We start from the raw sequence: 17,688 nt of genomic DNA, 5'->3' as shown, positions 1-17,688 counted from the left end.
CATCTTATTTTACCTACAAGCAAGATTTGGCAGGTGCAGCAGCTAAAATGTCCTTCTTCTAAATAGTTTTTCTCTTTTATGTTATTTTAGTTAATGAACAGGATACCAAATGTCATAAATGAAACATATTAGAGGAAATCTGAATAGACCATAAAACATTGAAATGTATCTGCTGTGTCACAGGCGTTAGTGAATGAAACAGATGGCATAGATAATATAATTGTGTTTGAATCCAGATTCTGTGGTATTTAAAGACTCTTCAAGTGATAGGATTAAGTCGGACTGAAAATGACTTCTACTTGATACTTGCTGATGAGTTTTAATTTCCTAGGCTCTTATAAACCACATGGTTATCAAACAAAATCATTCTCTAATACAGAGAAAGATGACAGGTGGAGAGAAAACATGACCGTTGGTTACGGATGAGTTCTGTAACAGTAAAGGAAGTGATGTAAACTAATATAAGATGAAGCACAGTTAGTCATCCATAAAGTCTCAATGCTATTTTTTTTTACCAATATTGAATTTCTGAAGTTCAATACTTTCTTTTGGTCTCAGCTTTAATACTAATACTTAGCTTTAATTCAAATTGGAATAAAAATTGTTATGAGTTAAGTGCTATTTTACAATGAAATTTCCACTTATTAAAAAGATTTGTATACATATAATACTACAGTTTAGAAAAAAAACAATCTCACATGTTCTCTTGGGTTATGTGTAATTTCTAATGGGGGAAACACCTTTGAAATTCACTTACTCCACCTCTAGCAAGGTTTATGTCTAAAAAACATTCAGTAAATGTTACATGCTGCTGCTACTGTTGTATCATTGTCACAGAATCAAGATCAGAACTGAAAAAATTTTTTAATTTAAATAATCAAGCCAAAGCTGGAAGAAAACACAGATTAATATTTATGAAATTTGTTTACAGAAAAATTTTGAACCATAAAGTAATAAATTAAAAGAAAGAGATCAACTTGTTTGTCTACCTAAAACTATTGTACATTAAAAAAACAAAAGTAAAAAGTAAAAAAAAATAATTTAGGGAAAATATTACACACACACAATTGGCAAAGGCAGGGGAAGGGTACCAAATCTGTTACAAGTCATTTAGAAAGCAAAGTGGTGGTCAAATAACACATTCTATTGGTAAGGTCCTAGGGAAATAGACACTTCCATACATTATCAGTAGTAATACAAAGTAATACTATCCCTATGGGGTACAATTTGGCAATACCTACCAAAATTACATATTCATTCACTCTCTGATACATCAATTTACTGGGATTTATCCTACAGATAAAGCTCTTCCTGAATGAAATGACAGATGTACAAGACTAGTCATTACAGTAATATTGTTTATATTTGCAAAGAATTGGGATAAACCAATATCCATCAGTAGGAGACTATTTAAAATATACTGTAGTATATTTTATGGAACCCTTCCAAAAAAAATAAGGGAGCACTTATCTGAATTACACACTTATCTGAAAGAATTTTAGGGTTATTCTACAGTGAATAGTAAGAATGCCATCTTTTTGTGTATGAAAAAAAGCAATAGTTATGCACAGCCAGACATATTCTTCAACACAAAGTAGATTAAGATCGATTTCCCACAGTATTTACAAAAATGTTCTCTGTAACATCACTTGTAATAGCAAAACACTGGAAACATTCTAAAAACATTCTATAAATAGTTGAATGGTTAGGCAAATGATGATGATCCACACAACAAAATATTATTTAGTTACTAAAAATGCCATTTATAATGGAATAACATTAAATGCTTAAGCAAAGTTTTTAAGCAAAAATGCTAAGTGAAAAATGCATATACAATATGAATTCAATATAGACACTAAAGAAAAATATGATTACCTGAATATGCTCAAAACATATCTCAATATCAATGTTATTTTCATTGATAATGTAGTATATAGTTCAGTCAGATTATTTTCCAGACATCTATTACTGAACTAAAGGGCATTCTAAGAAGAAGGATGAGGAATAGATGTGGAGAGAGAAATTCTTCAGGAACAAGGGACATTGCTATGTTAGGGCAGGTAAGGGTGAGAGGCAGTTTATGGTGAGTAGCCAACCGGAATCATAAAGACTCAGTTCTTAGAGATATGAGAAGAAATAGAGAAAAGTAAATAAGTAGGCAGATAGGAAGGAAGGAAGGAAGGAAGGAAGGAAGGAAGGAAGGAAGGAAGGAAGAGAAGAAAAAGGCACTAAAGAAACACCAAATAAGCACTTTGAAAAGTTTCTCAAGGCAAATGATGCCTTTCCCTATCCTACAAGCTATAAGACTGCCTTTCATATTTTGTCAAGTGTCTCCCAGTTCTCTTCTAGTTCTGTCATGTTTCATACACAGGCGTGACTCACTATGTACTACCAGAAGAAGCTTGATCCTGAGGTCCTTTATCCTCCCAGGGCTGGGTATGTATTTGAGTTAGAAAAAATGATGAGCAAACTCAAAAGATATGAAGGTTATAGCATTGTAACTGATTTACAAGGAAGTGTATCATAGTTAGATATGTAAAACAAAGGAAAGAGATACTTTTAAATATCTATAAAAAAGTATTAAGATTATATAATAGATGACATCATGGAATAACAAAGATGTATAAGAGATAGTATGATAAAATAGAAATAGTCTAAGACTGAAAATTCCAGCTCTGTTGCTAAACTTATAAGTCTACAGAGGATAATGTACATAAACACTGATGGATTGACTGATTCATGTATTTAAGTAATATTTAATAAGCTGGTACTATGAGTTAGGCACAGATGTTGAGCATACAGCAGGATATAAGGCTGTTGCTACGGAAGACAGAAAATTTTGTAAGTACATACAATAGAGTGAGACAGTACCATGGGAGTACGATCAGTATATCTGAGCTAATCCTGAGGGGTTAAGAAAGGCCTCCTGGTTTAAGTAATGTGAAGGTCACACCTGAATCTGAATCCTAAAGAGGAGAATGGGAGCTAACATGGAGTGGGAGTGTTCTAGACATTAATATAGCATAAGCAAAGGCCCACAAGCCAGACTGTATATACATTTCACGTAGATGGATTGAAGAGATTATGTAACTGCAAATTATGGAGGCTACAATTATAGTCTAGTAATTAAAGAAGTATATAGCTTCAAGAGCAAGTAAGATGAGATAATAATCAGAAGGGGAAGTAGGATTATTAATTAATTCAAAATATTGATTGAGTATGTATTATGTGCTTGACACTATTCTAGGCACTTGGGATATATCAGTGAACAAAGAAAACAGAAGTCCCTGATCTGATTAAGTTTATATTCTAATATAGGGTGAGAGAAAAATTATAAATATAAACACATATTATGTTACAGCAATTACAGCAAACAATATAAATGATATGGTACACTGGCACATGATAAGTTCTATGGGTAAGGTGCACTGGGAGTATAGGTCAGTGAGGGGTACCTGAAATCGAGTAGTCAGGGATTGCCTCCGTGAGGAGGTGGTGACAGGGCAAAGACGTGAAAGAGATGAGTAAGTGAGCCATGCAAATATTTAGAGGAAGCACATTCCAGACAGAGCAGAGCCAGCACAAAAGCTCTAAGGAGAAATGTGCTGGGTACAGTCCAAAGTAGGAAGGAGGCTCATGTGGCAGAACAGGCAAGCAAAGGTGCAAGTAGTGTGAGATAAAGTCAGGGACATGAGGGATGGAGGCGACCTGTGGGGTCTTACAGGTCACTCTACGAATGTAGTGGAGGGTTTCTTGTTCACTTCCTCCTGCCCCAAAATACACAAGATGAAGAACAAGAGGTAAGAGAAAGGGAAAGACCAGAGAGTCTAGAGAGGGCAGGGAAGAGCAGTGTCCCTCAGAAGGCAGGAAGGGATTAATGGTCAGCCATGGCCTGGTGAAGAGATGGCTGTGCTGGAAGAAGTATGCTAGGCCTGCTCGGGGGAGCTGACTGTGCTCATCTTTCAGCAACCTTGGGGGACTGCACACTGGTGGCTTGACACTGGTCATGGTAGGAGTATTTACACCAATGAAAATGGCAAACACCACAAATCCAAACCTTGGTGAGCTGGTTGGCTGCATGCAAACGACTCCTCCTCAAGGAGTGGTAGGTGGCAAGGAAGCGCCACTGGCTGTACCCTCCCAGGTACTGCTTTTGGGAAGAATCAACAAGAAAATTAGATCAACTGCTTGAAGAAAAAGTGGCATGGGTCTGAAATAACTTTTGCAGGTGGAGACTGCGCCTAGCCTGGCATGAGAACTTAAGAACTGTTATGCAAATGTGATGAGAGTCAAGTCCAAGCGGGCCACAGGGGCCAAATGTGCATACATTTCTTTCTCTAACTTTCGTTTGTTCGAAAACCTGGGAAAAAACAAGCAACCTTTCCAGTCAGAAGGATTTTGAAGATTTGAACTCTGGTCTTTGAAGAAAAAGGTAACAGGAAAGCAAGAGAGTGTAAAGTTCTGGGGAGAGGCATACTCTAAGGGCAAGCACAGAGGGGCACGGGGAAGCCCAGAGGAGTCGGGTAGTTTAAGTCAGGTATTAGATGATGTTGGCATAAAAGCATTCAGTTCTACAAATGCCTAACAATTACTCAGAATTTGAGCTTTGATGATTTAGTCTTCAAAAAATAACTCTCTGGGCTACAATCATTTTTGTTTTTTCGTAGATGAAATAACTGCAGAGAGTACTTCTCCAGATGCTACCTCCATGTGCTTGTCAGCTGCCCTGAGGCTCGCCCTGGGGGGACTTCTTTTGGTCTGGCAGGCCGTCCTCAGCTGCAGGCACTTTTTTGTTCCCTCCTGCTGAGGGACTTTGAAAGGTCTGTAGTTTTTGAAACAAGATGGACTATTTCAAATTTGTATCCTAGGACACTTAAGAACTTGTATTTGACTTCACAGGACAGTTATACATTAAGTAACGATCAAGTGCTCACAAGGTTAAATTTCAGGAAAGCTCTCTTGGATACAAGACAAAGGCGGGGTGTAAAACGAAAACAAAAGTAGACTGAGTTAGAGAGGTCCTTTGATTTTACACTCTGCATTCAAGACTGCGCCTCTCTGCCCACTGGAACAGGTTAGTCTTTTCTTTCTTTGTTCATTCTGACTTGGATATTATTTTTTTTAAAGCCTAAAGACTTCGTGTAGTTACCTATGTTGAGAGGGTCTTGATATATAAAAATCTAAATGTTTTCATGTGCAAAAAAGAGCTACTGGAGAATAGCTATGCACTTTAACCTTAAAACAGAAATCTGAGTATAGCAAGAATAAAACATTATTTTAATACAATTACTTGCCTATAAACCTTTGTTAATGAGGTTTCACTACATCATTTTATCTGCTTTGTTTTAAAAACATTAATTTTTTGTTCTTGTAATAATAATAATAATAAAGACAATGTGTTTCTGTATACCTACCTGAGGGATCGTTTCTGCAAATAACTTCCATTCCTACTCTTACTCTTATTTACTGATATTTTTAGTAAGATTAATTCTTTCTAAAAACACCCTTCCATATCTTACATTATTTGGCCATATTATTCTTTATCAAGTTCAAGACTTCTGTGATGAAAGAGAAGGAAAGAACAAAGTTCACATTGTGTTAATAATTAATGCATAAGAAATGAAGAGCAGAGGAGTCTCCCAGGTTGGAACTTTTCAAATATTCTGAAGAATAAAAGTAGTCATTTAAAATTGTCAGCATCTGGGTTTTGCACAATGAAAAGAATTCTGCAGTATCTTTCCTCATGGGGCCTTCTTTGCTTTACTAATCCAGAAAGGGTTGGCAAGTATAATATTCTTTTGAATTGTACCATAAATTGGCACACAAAAATAACATTTCATTAACAATAATCTGAGAATATTTGAAATTATTCCAAGGACTAAAAATAACCAAAGGAGACAGAAAAACTAAGGAAGAAACAAACAAAAAAACTCAGCACTTTAATAAAAACATTGGAAGTCATTATTATATGCATTTTAAAACGTGAATTCTGTGCAAGCTTACCTAAGTACTACAGAGTGTTAATAGCTGATATAGAAACATAACTTAATGATGAGAAAGGAGATCCCTGGCCTATCATCTCTAGAATGAGATCCCTGGCCTATCATCTCTAGAATTAAAAGCTTTTTTTTTTTTGAGTAACAGCTTTATACCTGCTGGTAAAACCTTTGCTTCACAAATATTTATTGAACCCTAATGTGTGTCAGGAACTCTATTAAGGTCTTAATTACAAAACATAAACCCAACAGATCATACTCCTGGGGAACTTAGAGCGCAGAGAGCAAACGCAGTGTGGGAAACACCTTTCCCATAGAGGGGGGTCAGTTCTCTGAGAGGTATGTAGCTATAGCTGTTGATTCAGGAAAGCCTTCTGGGGAGGTGATATCCACATTAACTGGATAGGAATTGGCCCCTGAAGGGAAGGGCAGAAAATAGTACATTCAATAAAGGAAGAGAATGAATTTGATAGAGACATATGCTGCAGCAGGGTGTGGCCAGCAGACTGCTGGCAAATCAGTGCCATCACTGCCTACAAAATGGGCTGCACAGTAGAGAGATGGAGCAGCAACCAGGAGTGGGGCAACATTACAGAGGGAGCCTTGGGTATCTTGCCAAGGAGCTTGGATTGTATCTTTCAGGTGAAGAGATGTGTCTTTCAGGAAAGCAGCTAAGCAGGACAGTGACAGACTGGCATTTTAGATACAGCATTCTGGTGGCAGTAAGAAAAATGTTTTGACAAGGAGGTGGTAAGTAGGAATAATAATAGGATACCAGGTAGGAAGATATTGTAGTAGGCCAGGTAAGAAACAATGGTCGAATTGTGCGGGTGTGTCAAAGAGCACAGATTAAAAGGGAGAGACAGGCTCAAGCCCTGTTTGGAGAGTAAAATTAGAATTCAGCGGCTGACTGGAAATTGGAGACAAAGATAAGAGAGAAGTCAAGGATGGTGCAGGCTTAAGGCTAAAAGTGACTAGTGGAAAGTGGGTGGTCCTGAACCGCAGTACAATAAGCATATAGCAACACGTTTGGACGGACACTAACTGGAGGAGACTTTGTTTTATAGAAGCCAACTAGTGAAAATAGGTATAAATGCTGAAGTAATTTTTTCAACTTATTTTAAAATAAATTTATAAGTAGATGATATAAAAATAAACTTATCTTAAATAAATAAAATAATGTATTTTAGTTTTTAATTTTACTGTTACAAAGTTGTATGTATAAAAATCACATTTCTGATTCCTTTTAGTCGGAATCTAAGTTTTCATACTTTGAAAATTATTTTTATGTAAAGGTCATTACATTTATTTAGGGTTTAATGATTAAGAAAATCCCTCAGAGTATTATTTTTATCTTCCCTATGTAAATCCCAGAATTACAGCTCTGCACACAGACCTGTAAAAACAAAGGATGAAAAACTAATCTTGGGAATATACTCTCATGTGGCTTCCATTAAAGAGATTCATGCTCAGGTATGTTATGGTAACAACCTGTTCCCCAGTAAAAGAACAAAATATATACTAAATAAAAAGTGTTTCCTTTCAATCAATATGAAGGAGTGCATACCCTGTATTCTTTTTGCCGTTTAGATCGGAGCCATGGCTTTGGAACACAACCAGTCAACAGATTACTATTATGAAGAAAATGAAATGAACAGCACTCATGACTATAGTCAGTATGAAGTGATCTGTATAAAAGAAGAGGTCAGAAATTTTTCAAAAGTCTTCTTGCCTGCCTTTTTCACAGTAGCTTTCATCACTGGGCTTGCTGGCAATTCCATAGTGGTGGCGATTTATGCCTATTATAAGAAGCAGAGAACTAAAACAGATGTGTACATCCTGAATTTGGCCGTGGCAGACTTACTCCTCCTATTCACCCTGCCTTTTTGGGCAGTCAGTGCGGTTCATGGGTGGGTTTTAGGGAAAATCATGTGCAAAGTTACTTCAGCCTTGTACACAGTCAACTTTGTCTCTGGAATGCAGTTCCTGGCTTGTATCAGCATAGACAGATATTGGGCAGTAACTGAAGCCCCACATCTTTCAGGAGCAGGAAAACCATGCTGGCTCGTCTGTTCCTGTGTCTGGATGGCTGGCGTCTTGCTAAGTATACCACAGCTGGTTTTTTATACAGTCAATCACAAGGCTAGGTGCATTCCCATCTTTCCACACCACCTAGGGACTTCAATGAAAGCAGCAATTCAAATGCTGGAAATCTGTGTTGGATTTGTAGCACCCTTTTTTATCATGGGAGTTTGCTACTTTGTCACAGCAAAGACACTCATCAAGATGCCAAACATTAAAAAATCTCGACCCCTCAAAGTTCTGCTCACAGTGGTTGTAGTTTTCATCGCCACTCAGCTGCCTTATAACATTGTCAAGTTCTGCCAAGCCATCGACATCATCTACTCTGTGGTCACCGACTGCGACGCGAGCAAACGCATGGATGTTGCCATCCAAATCACAGAGAGCCTGGCGCTCCTTCACAGCTGTCTCAACCCAGTCCTCTATGTTTTTATGGGGGCCTCTTTTAAAAACTACATTATGAAAGTTGCCAAGAAATATGGGCCCTGGAGAAGACAAAGAGAAAATGTGGAGGAGATTCCTTTCGATTCCGAAAACCCCGCAGAGCCAACCAGTACTTTTAGCATTTAAATGTAAAACTGCTCTGTCTCTCGCTTCAATACACATGAATGATGCTTCTCCCTTAGATAAACCATCTGCATTATGCTTAAACTCAAATCTCAAACATTATGGTGGCAACTTATAACAAAGAAAAGGCTGGGGTGGGAAAGGAGACAGAGTAGAAGCCAAGGAGAAGAGGAAACAATAAATGCACATAACATGAAAATTAAAGTTAACAATATAGGAAAATAGTGAAAGTCATAAATAATAAAAACTCTGTGCTATAAATTAGGCCATCTAAAACAGATGAATAAAGAGGCTTATATTAAGGAGCATTTATAATTATCTTTAATTATCTTAATTTTAATCTAAGAATAATGTCCCTGCATAATTTTAGTACTTGTATTACTATGCAGCAAAAGGTAATGTATTTTTTCTTCCTGTTTTTTTTGATTTGTAAGTTATTTCATAAACTCTAAGAAAGAATAATAATAAGCAACCAAAAAAATACATAAAAAGCTTTTCTTTTCCTTTTAATACATTTGTGGTATGTTTCTAAACACACAATTTGCTTCCATGGTGTCAACTTCCTTTAGTAACACACTATTTATCCTGTTAAGAGTTATGATGTCTAGAAACAATCCTCAGATAATCATTCTTATCTAGGTCCCAGTTTTTATCACTTCCTGAAAGACTAATCCATTTATGTGGAGTCTACTATTGATGGTTAACTAAAAAATATATTTTCTTATGTATAAAAACTCCTATTTTTTGCTTAAACACTTTTAAGCACTTGTGTTTTTTGAAAACTTTTCATATTTAATGAAAATATCTACCATGATAAATTATTTTTAGTGAATGCTCATCTTCCAAAAAATAATTACATATAAATTATTTTGGTCCATGTAGCATGCCTCTATTAAAATTCAATTTTAATAGAAATTACAATGGTCAAAAATACTGTGCACTGATATGAATTTTCTCTCTTGCACACTGTAAAAAAAAGACTTTTTCTGCTCTTAAAATGAATAGCATTTAATCAAGACATGCTATTCTAAAATTATTTTTCTTTTTATCAAATATTTCTCAATTTGAAAATGCTTTCAAAGGCAGAATTTAAAGAACTGTGAGCATGAACTAGTAACTGTATCATACTGTTCTAACATGGTCTGCATACTAAACCACCCCTCCCTCCACCATTTCTTGACATTAATTACATAGCTATCTCTGTCCTGTCAGATGCTACATTCAGTATTTGTGGCATCACTTGAAGCTACATTGGGCTCTGTAAAATAAGCAGAGGCTGAGTTCACAGGCAGGCAGACACCATCAGTTTACAGAAGAAACTTAGATAAACAAATGTGAACTCTTTGAGGACAGAGGCATCTCTGTCCTATTCATCTTCCTACCTTTCCCCCATTCTACCCTGGTTTTCCCATAACCTACACATAGTAGGAATTCAATGAATGTGCATCGGAAGAATGAAGGAATGAAGTATTCAGAACACTGGGGATCAGCAATCTGAATTGTGTTCTTGGCTTCCTCATTGATACATGACTTGGGATACAACTCAATTTTATCTCGGATCATAAGTAGATTAAAAATATTGTTCTTATGTTCCACAGTGAAAATCTGTACTAAATATCTGCAAGCCAGATTTCCCCACCATATAGTTTACTATCTTAACTCTTAGCTATGTTTTACAAATCCTGTCAGGAATGCTTTCACTGATTTATTTGTTTTGTATTCTGCTGAGTCTGCTCAGCACAGTGTCTTCAGGAAGGTCTCCACGGGACACCCTCGAAGACTGCTCCCTTGCATGGCCTCCAGGCTAGCTCCTAACCACAGTGACCTGCACCTGGCAACCTCTACTCTGTTAAATAGTCGCCTCAGATATTTCATGTGTCCTCTTTCTGAACTGAAGGACTCAGTTCCTTTAGAAAGGGTACTGGTACTTACTTAGTGACCTCCAGTTAGTGCTTTGTAGACAGCAGATCAAACTGCAGGGGTTCAATAAACGTCTCCTGCTGATTTAAATGGAGATTAGTTTGCTTTTGTAAATGTATGCAATGACACAAAAGACAATAAAAGCTGGCCAAAATGATGGCCAGATGAAATTTAGCTTAATTCTAAACTCAGTTATGGAGCAAAGACTTTGTCTTTGGAAGAGCTCGTGATTATTGTTTCCTATGTAGAAATGGTACCAATCCCATTTTTATTAACATATACTCTTGGTTTTATTTTCCCACATGATTATAATCTATGTTAGCTCTATGACCAGCCCTGATGATGAAAGTTCTATTTTTCTGGGTTTATGGCAGAGTTGAATATTTTGTAAATATCAATATAAAATTATCACAAAGATGACTATTTCATACACATGATCATAAAAATGATCTTTGCTATTCACAGATGACATTTTAGGAATGGCAAGGCAAAAGATGATGAAACTAGGTTTACTCTGCTGCTAATGTCTGACATCGTCCAGTGTCCTCCCAAAGGGGAAGACAGTTTTATTCTGCACGTTTAAAAATGCTAACATTTACAACTGAGCTCAAAACAAACATATTCACTTTTCTGGCCATGGGCAAAATACGTCTTTTTTTCTGGCCTGAAACACAGATCCACATTCCACATTTACCAGCTCATCCGTAATAAATAATTGCAGGGTGGCTGGCTGCCCAGGGGGAGGACAGCGGTTTGCTTTCACCGTCATACAGAAGCACGAGGCAGTGCTCCCTTGAAGAAGTGGCTCAAGCCACTGCTGTTTCTGCTTTTCACTTCCATCTAGGTAGAGCCCCTCTATGTTCCCTGTGTCTATACAGAATAAAAAGCATTAGTTTTACAGTTAAACATTTACCAATATGAAATCCAAACTTTATGTAGAAAAGTCAGACATGCATCTTTTTAAAGCAGATGTTTGCTACCAAAACTATTTTGAAACAGAATAGTAAACATAATTTACAATGGAAGTATGCCATAAATACTTGCAAGTATGTGGCATTTGGTGCATATTTATTCAACTTGTTCTGACTCACAGAAGCTTGTCCACTTCATCCCATCTAACTCAATCAGGCCAAAGGAAAACCTTTGTCTGCTGTCTTGCAAATATGCTCTGCTAGAAGTGAGTGCAATGTTCCTGGGGACCAATTAACATTACATGTTCTACTGAGGCTACAGTTCCTCAAACACACCCTGGGCTTTCTAACTCCCACATGTTTTCTTGGCCAGGCCTTCTTGCAAGTGAAATTCTTCCCCATCATTCCTAAGCAAATTCCTGCTTCTGAACCACTTCCCTTGTGAAGAAGCTGACTACTGGGTCAGAAATATTTCCTTCCTCTGAACTCACATAGTAATTATTGTCCCTTTACCTCTAATATTGTTCTTACTTTTGTGTACCCCATACCACCTAGAAAAGTACAAGGTCATATCTCAAGGATGCTAAACACAGAATCTTTGCCCTGGACAGAAAATGACAGTAACTACCTAAAACCTTTCCCTTGAATACTGATTACTTACCAAAGTTTGAGAGAGAACTTTTCAATATCATCTCTTAAATGACTTTGAGGATAGTAACCGAAATGCTTACCACAATTGAGTTAAGTCTAAGTTAAGTCTCTCAAAACATGTTTGTATTCTCTTTAGAAACAAGGTTATATTAAAATGCACAAAATTCCTAATAATTAACATACACTTAATTTTTTTTTCTACTGAAAGAGAAAATGAGATTCCATTTTTAACTTTGAAAAAGTCACTATAGATATAATTAATGAAACTCATGTTTTCTTTGCTTGTTTTAAATTTAGCATTTCTTGTTATAGTTCAAATGAGGTAAACATTGAATAAAAGCTTTCCAAAAATTACCATTTTATTCTGAAAAGCTGGCAAAATGACACTATCATTTATGTGTTAAGGAAGAAAACCTATATAAACTATTTCTACAAAAAATTATTTTCCTCAAAAAGTCAGTCCACAGGCCCATAAATTTTCCAGTATTGTTTTAGAATTTAAATTGCTATTTCCAACCTTCCAGTATACAAAATTGTAGCTTCAGTGAAGGTCAAAAAACAAAACAAAAGACAAATTGGAAGAGTTCATATGTCTCCCATAAGCTTTTATAACTATTTGGGAAATAATCTGTGTGGCTTGAGTAGAAATTCATCTTTTATGCTTTTTCCTTAAGTATTTAATCAGCATCAATTAAACATTCCCTTCCTTAGACAAGTAGTGATTCAACAACATCTTACTATGCTGATGGACAGTGACTGTAATGGGGTTTGGGGGGGATGTGGGGTAGGGGAGAGCCTAGTAAACATAATGTTCTTCATGCAATTGTAGATTAATGATAACAAAATTTTTTTAAAAAGGAAAAAAAATTCCCTTCTTTATCTGTCTTGGAAATTCTCCAAAACACAGTGCCCCAAGGCCTTTATGAAGATACCTCCACTACAAAAAGAAAATACCTAGTTTTCTATTATGCTTTTACACACCTTGTTTGCTGAGAAGAGTTGCTGCTCATAATTTGGTCACAAAAAAGTATTTCTCTGGACAATTAAAAAATTTCAGCACTCCCGAAATTTTAGTACTAGAAAAAAGTCTGTGACCATCTAGTAAGAAGTGAGCTGACAGGTCAGATGCAGGAGCAGTGGCAGAGCTGCATCTGCAAAGGCTTCTTCTATGGCATTATTTTTTATATTATGACCCATTAGTGTGTCAGAAATCAATTTATTGGGGATGGCTAGCATTCTCTAAAGAAAAATGAAAGATAAAAATAGAAAACATTAGATTAGACTCAGTGGAAAACATCTGAATGCATTGCATATAGTAAGGGAGACCACTGTTTCATGAAGGCTTGTTTTAGTAACACATAAGTCTCTCTCCCTTCCCCTCCTCCCTCCTATCTCTCCATCCATCCATTCACGAACACACATACAACTACATTTGCTTTATATCGGGTCACAATATAAAATATATTTCTTACTATGAATAGCAATAAAAAAAATCCTAAACAAAAGACTACCAGTTCTCTTTCCAAAGAATTATGCCACCTATGTGAACATGATGTAATAGCCTCACACAAATGAGATGGATGCCTGGAAACCCTATAGATTTCTTTACTTTTATAACAGCCTCATAATTGGATTAAAATGTAGTACAGCAGTAATTTGATAAATCAGTGTTTTGAAGAGGACACATCAGGGACAAATTCAATTATCACCAAAAGTCTGTGAACTAGTTCCTTCATCCTTCCAATTATTCAGGCTAAAGCCCTTGGAGACACTCTTGACCTCTTCATTAATACCCCATATCCAAGCAGGAAACCCTCTTGGCTCTGCCTTCAAAATATATTTAGAATCTTTTCACTTCACAGCCCTTCCACAGCTACTACCCTAGAACCAATCATCCCCTCTCACCAGCATCACTGCAACAGACTCCCTCTTTCCTTCCTTCCCTCCTTTTGTCCATGCTCAGCATAGCAGCCAAAGTGATCCTTTTAAAACTGAAGTGACATCTTGTCACTCCTCTGCTCAAATCTCCAACAGTTTTCCATTTCACTGAAGGTATGAGCCCTTAACTGGCCTATAAGACCCAACATATAAGGTCCTGTTCTCCTACTACTCTTCTCCCAGACACTCTGGCCTCCTTGGATATTCCTGAAATACAACAATCACATTCTTGCCTGAGGCTCTTTGCATTTTCTGTTTCCTCTGTTATGGAAACTCTTCCCCCAGATTGCATGGCTAAATCACTCACCTTAATTCTTTATGGAATGTCATTTTCTCAATAAGGCCTGTTCTGCCCATTCTACCTTAAATTGTAATCCATATTCCTGTCCTCCAGAGTTTCAGAGCTCCCCTACCCTGCTGGGGTTTTTCTTCCACAGCACTTTTCATTTTGAAACTTACTACATAACCTACTCATTTCATATATTTATTATTTATTTTTGTCTCTTACCATTAGAATATAAGCTCCATGAGGGCAAGAATCATTGTGTATTTTATTTCTTGATCTATGCCAAATAGGTAATCAATAAATAATTGGCGAATAAATGGAGATGTTGAGGCTAACCAAAAGATTTGGAATCTATCCATTTCAATTAGCCATAGAAATATCCAGTACCTGGAAGACCATGAGAAAATATGGTGGAATGGGGAGGCAAGGCAGAAACCTCCTCCCACTTACACACCACAGAAGCAACTATAGCAAACAAAACTAACCCTGCAAGTGACCTGAAGACTGCAGAACAGACATCTACACCTGGTGAAGAAGAGAAGACCACACAGAGAGGGTAAAGTGGTAGAGACAGGATTGACTGGGACCCAAGCCCTTTGCCCATCCCAGCACTCCTGAAAGTGGGAAGGAGAGGAACAGAGCAGAGAAGGGATAAGTGCTCAGGAATCCTGCACACCTGGCCCTGGGGATTTTCTCTGGGAACACAGTGAGTCCACAGTGCATTGGGCTTTGATGATAATGGGGTTGGACAAGAGGGAAAGTTGGAGCATTCTGAAAGGCTAAGACTCCAAACACTTGTAGAGGATAGGCATTCTCCATTGGTCCCCCTGAGACCCAACACAGCAGCAGCAGTTTGAAAGATTTACCAGCAGTGGGAAGTGTGCCAGAAGAGCAGGGGGTGGACACAGCTCTATCTGGAGGCAAAAGACCGACTATGCTTCCATAGCCCTCCCTCAGCCCAACTGAGGGGTGATCATGGGAGCCAGCCCCAAACGTTCCATCAGCCTCACTGGTGGCTTGGCACCCCCAGCGGTGCTCCCCTGCACACTTGTTCCACCCACCCCACAGGCCCAGCAGCTACCATTGCTTCCCAGCAGGCAGAGGGTGGCCCCACTAACAATGATCCCAGAAGAAGGAATACCACAGGGCTCACAAAGGTCACAGAGGCCAACCGAGATCAGCCACTGCCAGCAGAAAGGCAGCCCTTCCCACAGTCCACCAGCAGCAACTATGGCTCCTTCACAAAGCCAGGCACAGGTGAGCCAAGAGTCCTGAGCTTCTGTGCACCAGAGGATGCCTTCCTCATAAAGCCATTACTCTCTAGACAAGGAGGCATAGCAGATCTATTTAATATGAATGAAGAAACACAGAAACCCTGACAAAATGAGGAGGCAGAGGAATATGTTCCAAGCAAAAGAACATGATAAGACACCAGAAAGAGGGCTAAATGATACGGAGATCACCAATTTCATCTTTATCAAGATTTCAAAGTAACAGTCATAAAATTGCTCACTGACCTGCAGAAAAAAATTGGTGATCTCAGTGAAAACATCAACAAAGAGATAGAAGATTTGAAAAAGAGCAACTCAGAGCTGAAGAATTCAATAACATGAAAAATGTGATGGAGGAAATGAATAATAGATTGCTACAAATAAAGAAGACAATCAGTGAGATAGAAATTGGAGAAGAAGAAAACAACAAAGATGAGGAACAGAGAGAAAAAAGAATTTCTAAAAATGAGAGGATGCTAAGAGAGCTGTGTGTCAACTCCAACTGAAACAATATTCGCATAATAGGGGTACCAGAAAGAGAGAGAGAGGCAAAGGAGAAGAAAGTCTCTTGGAAGAAGTAACTGCTGGAAATACCCCAGTCTGGGGAAAGAAATAGACACTTGGGTCCTGAAAGCACAGAGAACCCCTAAGAAAAAGAACCCCAGGATGACAACACCAAGACATATATAATAATTAAAATGGTAAAGATTAAGGATAAGGAGACTATTGAAAGCAGCCAGAGAAAGAAAAATGATTATTTATAAGGGAAACCCCATCATGCTATCAGCAGACTTCTCAGCATAAACTTTATAGGTCAGAATGGAGTGGCATAAAATATTTAATACACTGAAATGGAAGAAATTACAACCAAGAATCCTCTACCCAGCAATGTTATCACTCAGAACTGAAGGAGAGAGTAAAAGGTTCACAGATAAATGAGAGTTAAAAGAATTCACCACCACTAAACTGGTCTCACAGGATATGTTAGAGGGACTTCTGCAGATGATAATGTTCTTAGGCCTAAATATTTTTTATCAATGAATATAAACCCATAGTAAAGGTAGTAGACCAATTACTTACTAAGCAAATATGAAGTTAAAAAAAAACCAAAAGTAGTAAAATCAAGTATACACAAATTCAGCCAAGGGATACACAAAAAATGTAGATCATGATATCTAATACATAAAGTGGGGAGGAGGAAGAAAAATAAAAAAGAGGTACTTTTAGATTGTGTTAGAAATAGTGACCATCAACTTATTATAGACTGTTTAGGCAACAGTCTATGAACCTTATGGTAACCTGTAATAAATACACAAAAAGTCTGTAATAGATACACAAATTTTTTTTAAAAAAGAAATCTAAACACAACATTAAAGGAAAGCATCAAATAACAAGAGAAGAGTATAAATGAGGAAAAAAGGAACAGAAAGAAACTACCAAAACACCAGAAAACAATGAATAAAATGTATATGATAAAATAATACACACAAATCAATGAATGTGACATATCACATAAACAAAAGGAAGGGTGAAAACCATATGATCCTTATAAAAGGAAACATTATATCAATAACTACCTTAAAGTGAAATGAAGTGAATGCACCAATCAAAAGACATAGGAATATTATTCAGCCATAAGAACAAAACAAATCCTACTATTTGCAACAACATGGATGGAGCTAGAGGGTACTATGCTCAGTGAAATAAGCCATGCAGAGAAAGACAAGTATCAAATGATTTCACTCATATGTGGAGCATAAGAACAAAGAAAAAACTAAAGGAACAAAACAGCAGCAGACTCACAGAACCCAAGAATGGACTAACAGTTACCAAAGGGAAAGGGACTGGGGAGGATGAGTGGGAAGGGAGGAATAAGGTGGTGGAAGGAGAAAGGGGGCATTACGATCAGCATGTATAATGTGGGGTGAGGCACAGAGAGGGCTGTACAACACAGAGAAGACAAGTAGTGATTCTACAAAATCTCACTATGCTGATGGACAGTAACTGTAATGGGGTTCGTAGGGGGAACTTGGTGATGGGGGGACTCTAGTAAACAGAATGTTGCT

The 17,688-nt window shown here is 37.4% G+C and overlaps 1 protein-coding gene across 2 annotated transcripts; it reads left to right on the top strand.

Moving 5' to 3' along the window:
- The first annotated feature begins 4,111 nt into the window (after window positions 1–4,111).
- On the top strand, window positions 4,112–12,206 carry ACKR4 (atypical chemokine receptor 4). Of its 2 annotated transcripts, XM_017671422.3 has the most exons (4): window positions 4,112–4,432; window positions 4,668–5,074; window positions 7,371–7,469; window positions 7,587–12,206. In XM_017671422.3, exon 4 carries the CDS (start codon window positions 7,596–7,598, stop codon window positions 8,646–8,648), a length of 1,053 nt encoding a protein of 350 aa, XP_017526911.2. In that variant the 5' UTR covers window positions 4,112–4,432; window positions 4,668–5,074; window positions 7,371–7,469; window positions 7,587–7,595; the 3' UTR covers window positions 8,649–12,206. The 2 variants fall into 2 exon arrangements, with proteins under 2 accessions (XP_017526911.2, XP_036857011.2); XM_037001116.2 differs by lacking the exon at window positions 7,371–7,469 and having other exon boundaries at window positions 4,113–5,074.
- Window positions 12,207–17,688: the final 5,482 nt, after the last annotated feature.

Source organism: Manis javanica, chromosome 3 (assembly GCF_040802235.1).
Source record: "Manis javanica isolate MJ-LG chromosome 3, MJ_LKY, whole genome shotgun sequence".
In the NCBI taxonomy this organism is placed as follows: Eukaryota; Metazoa; Chordata; class Mammalia; order Pholidota; family Manidae; genus Manis; species Manis javanica.
The sequence above is the reverse complement of the archived record's forward strand: the minus strand, read 5'-3'. Positions and strand labels throughout refer to the sequence as shown.

Bases quoted from the DNA above. Each gene is read 5' to 3' on its own strand.
- ACKR4 (XM_017671422.3), top strand. From the start codon at position 7,596: ATGGCTTTGGAACACAACCAGTCAACAGATTACTATTATGAAGAAAAT.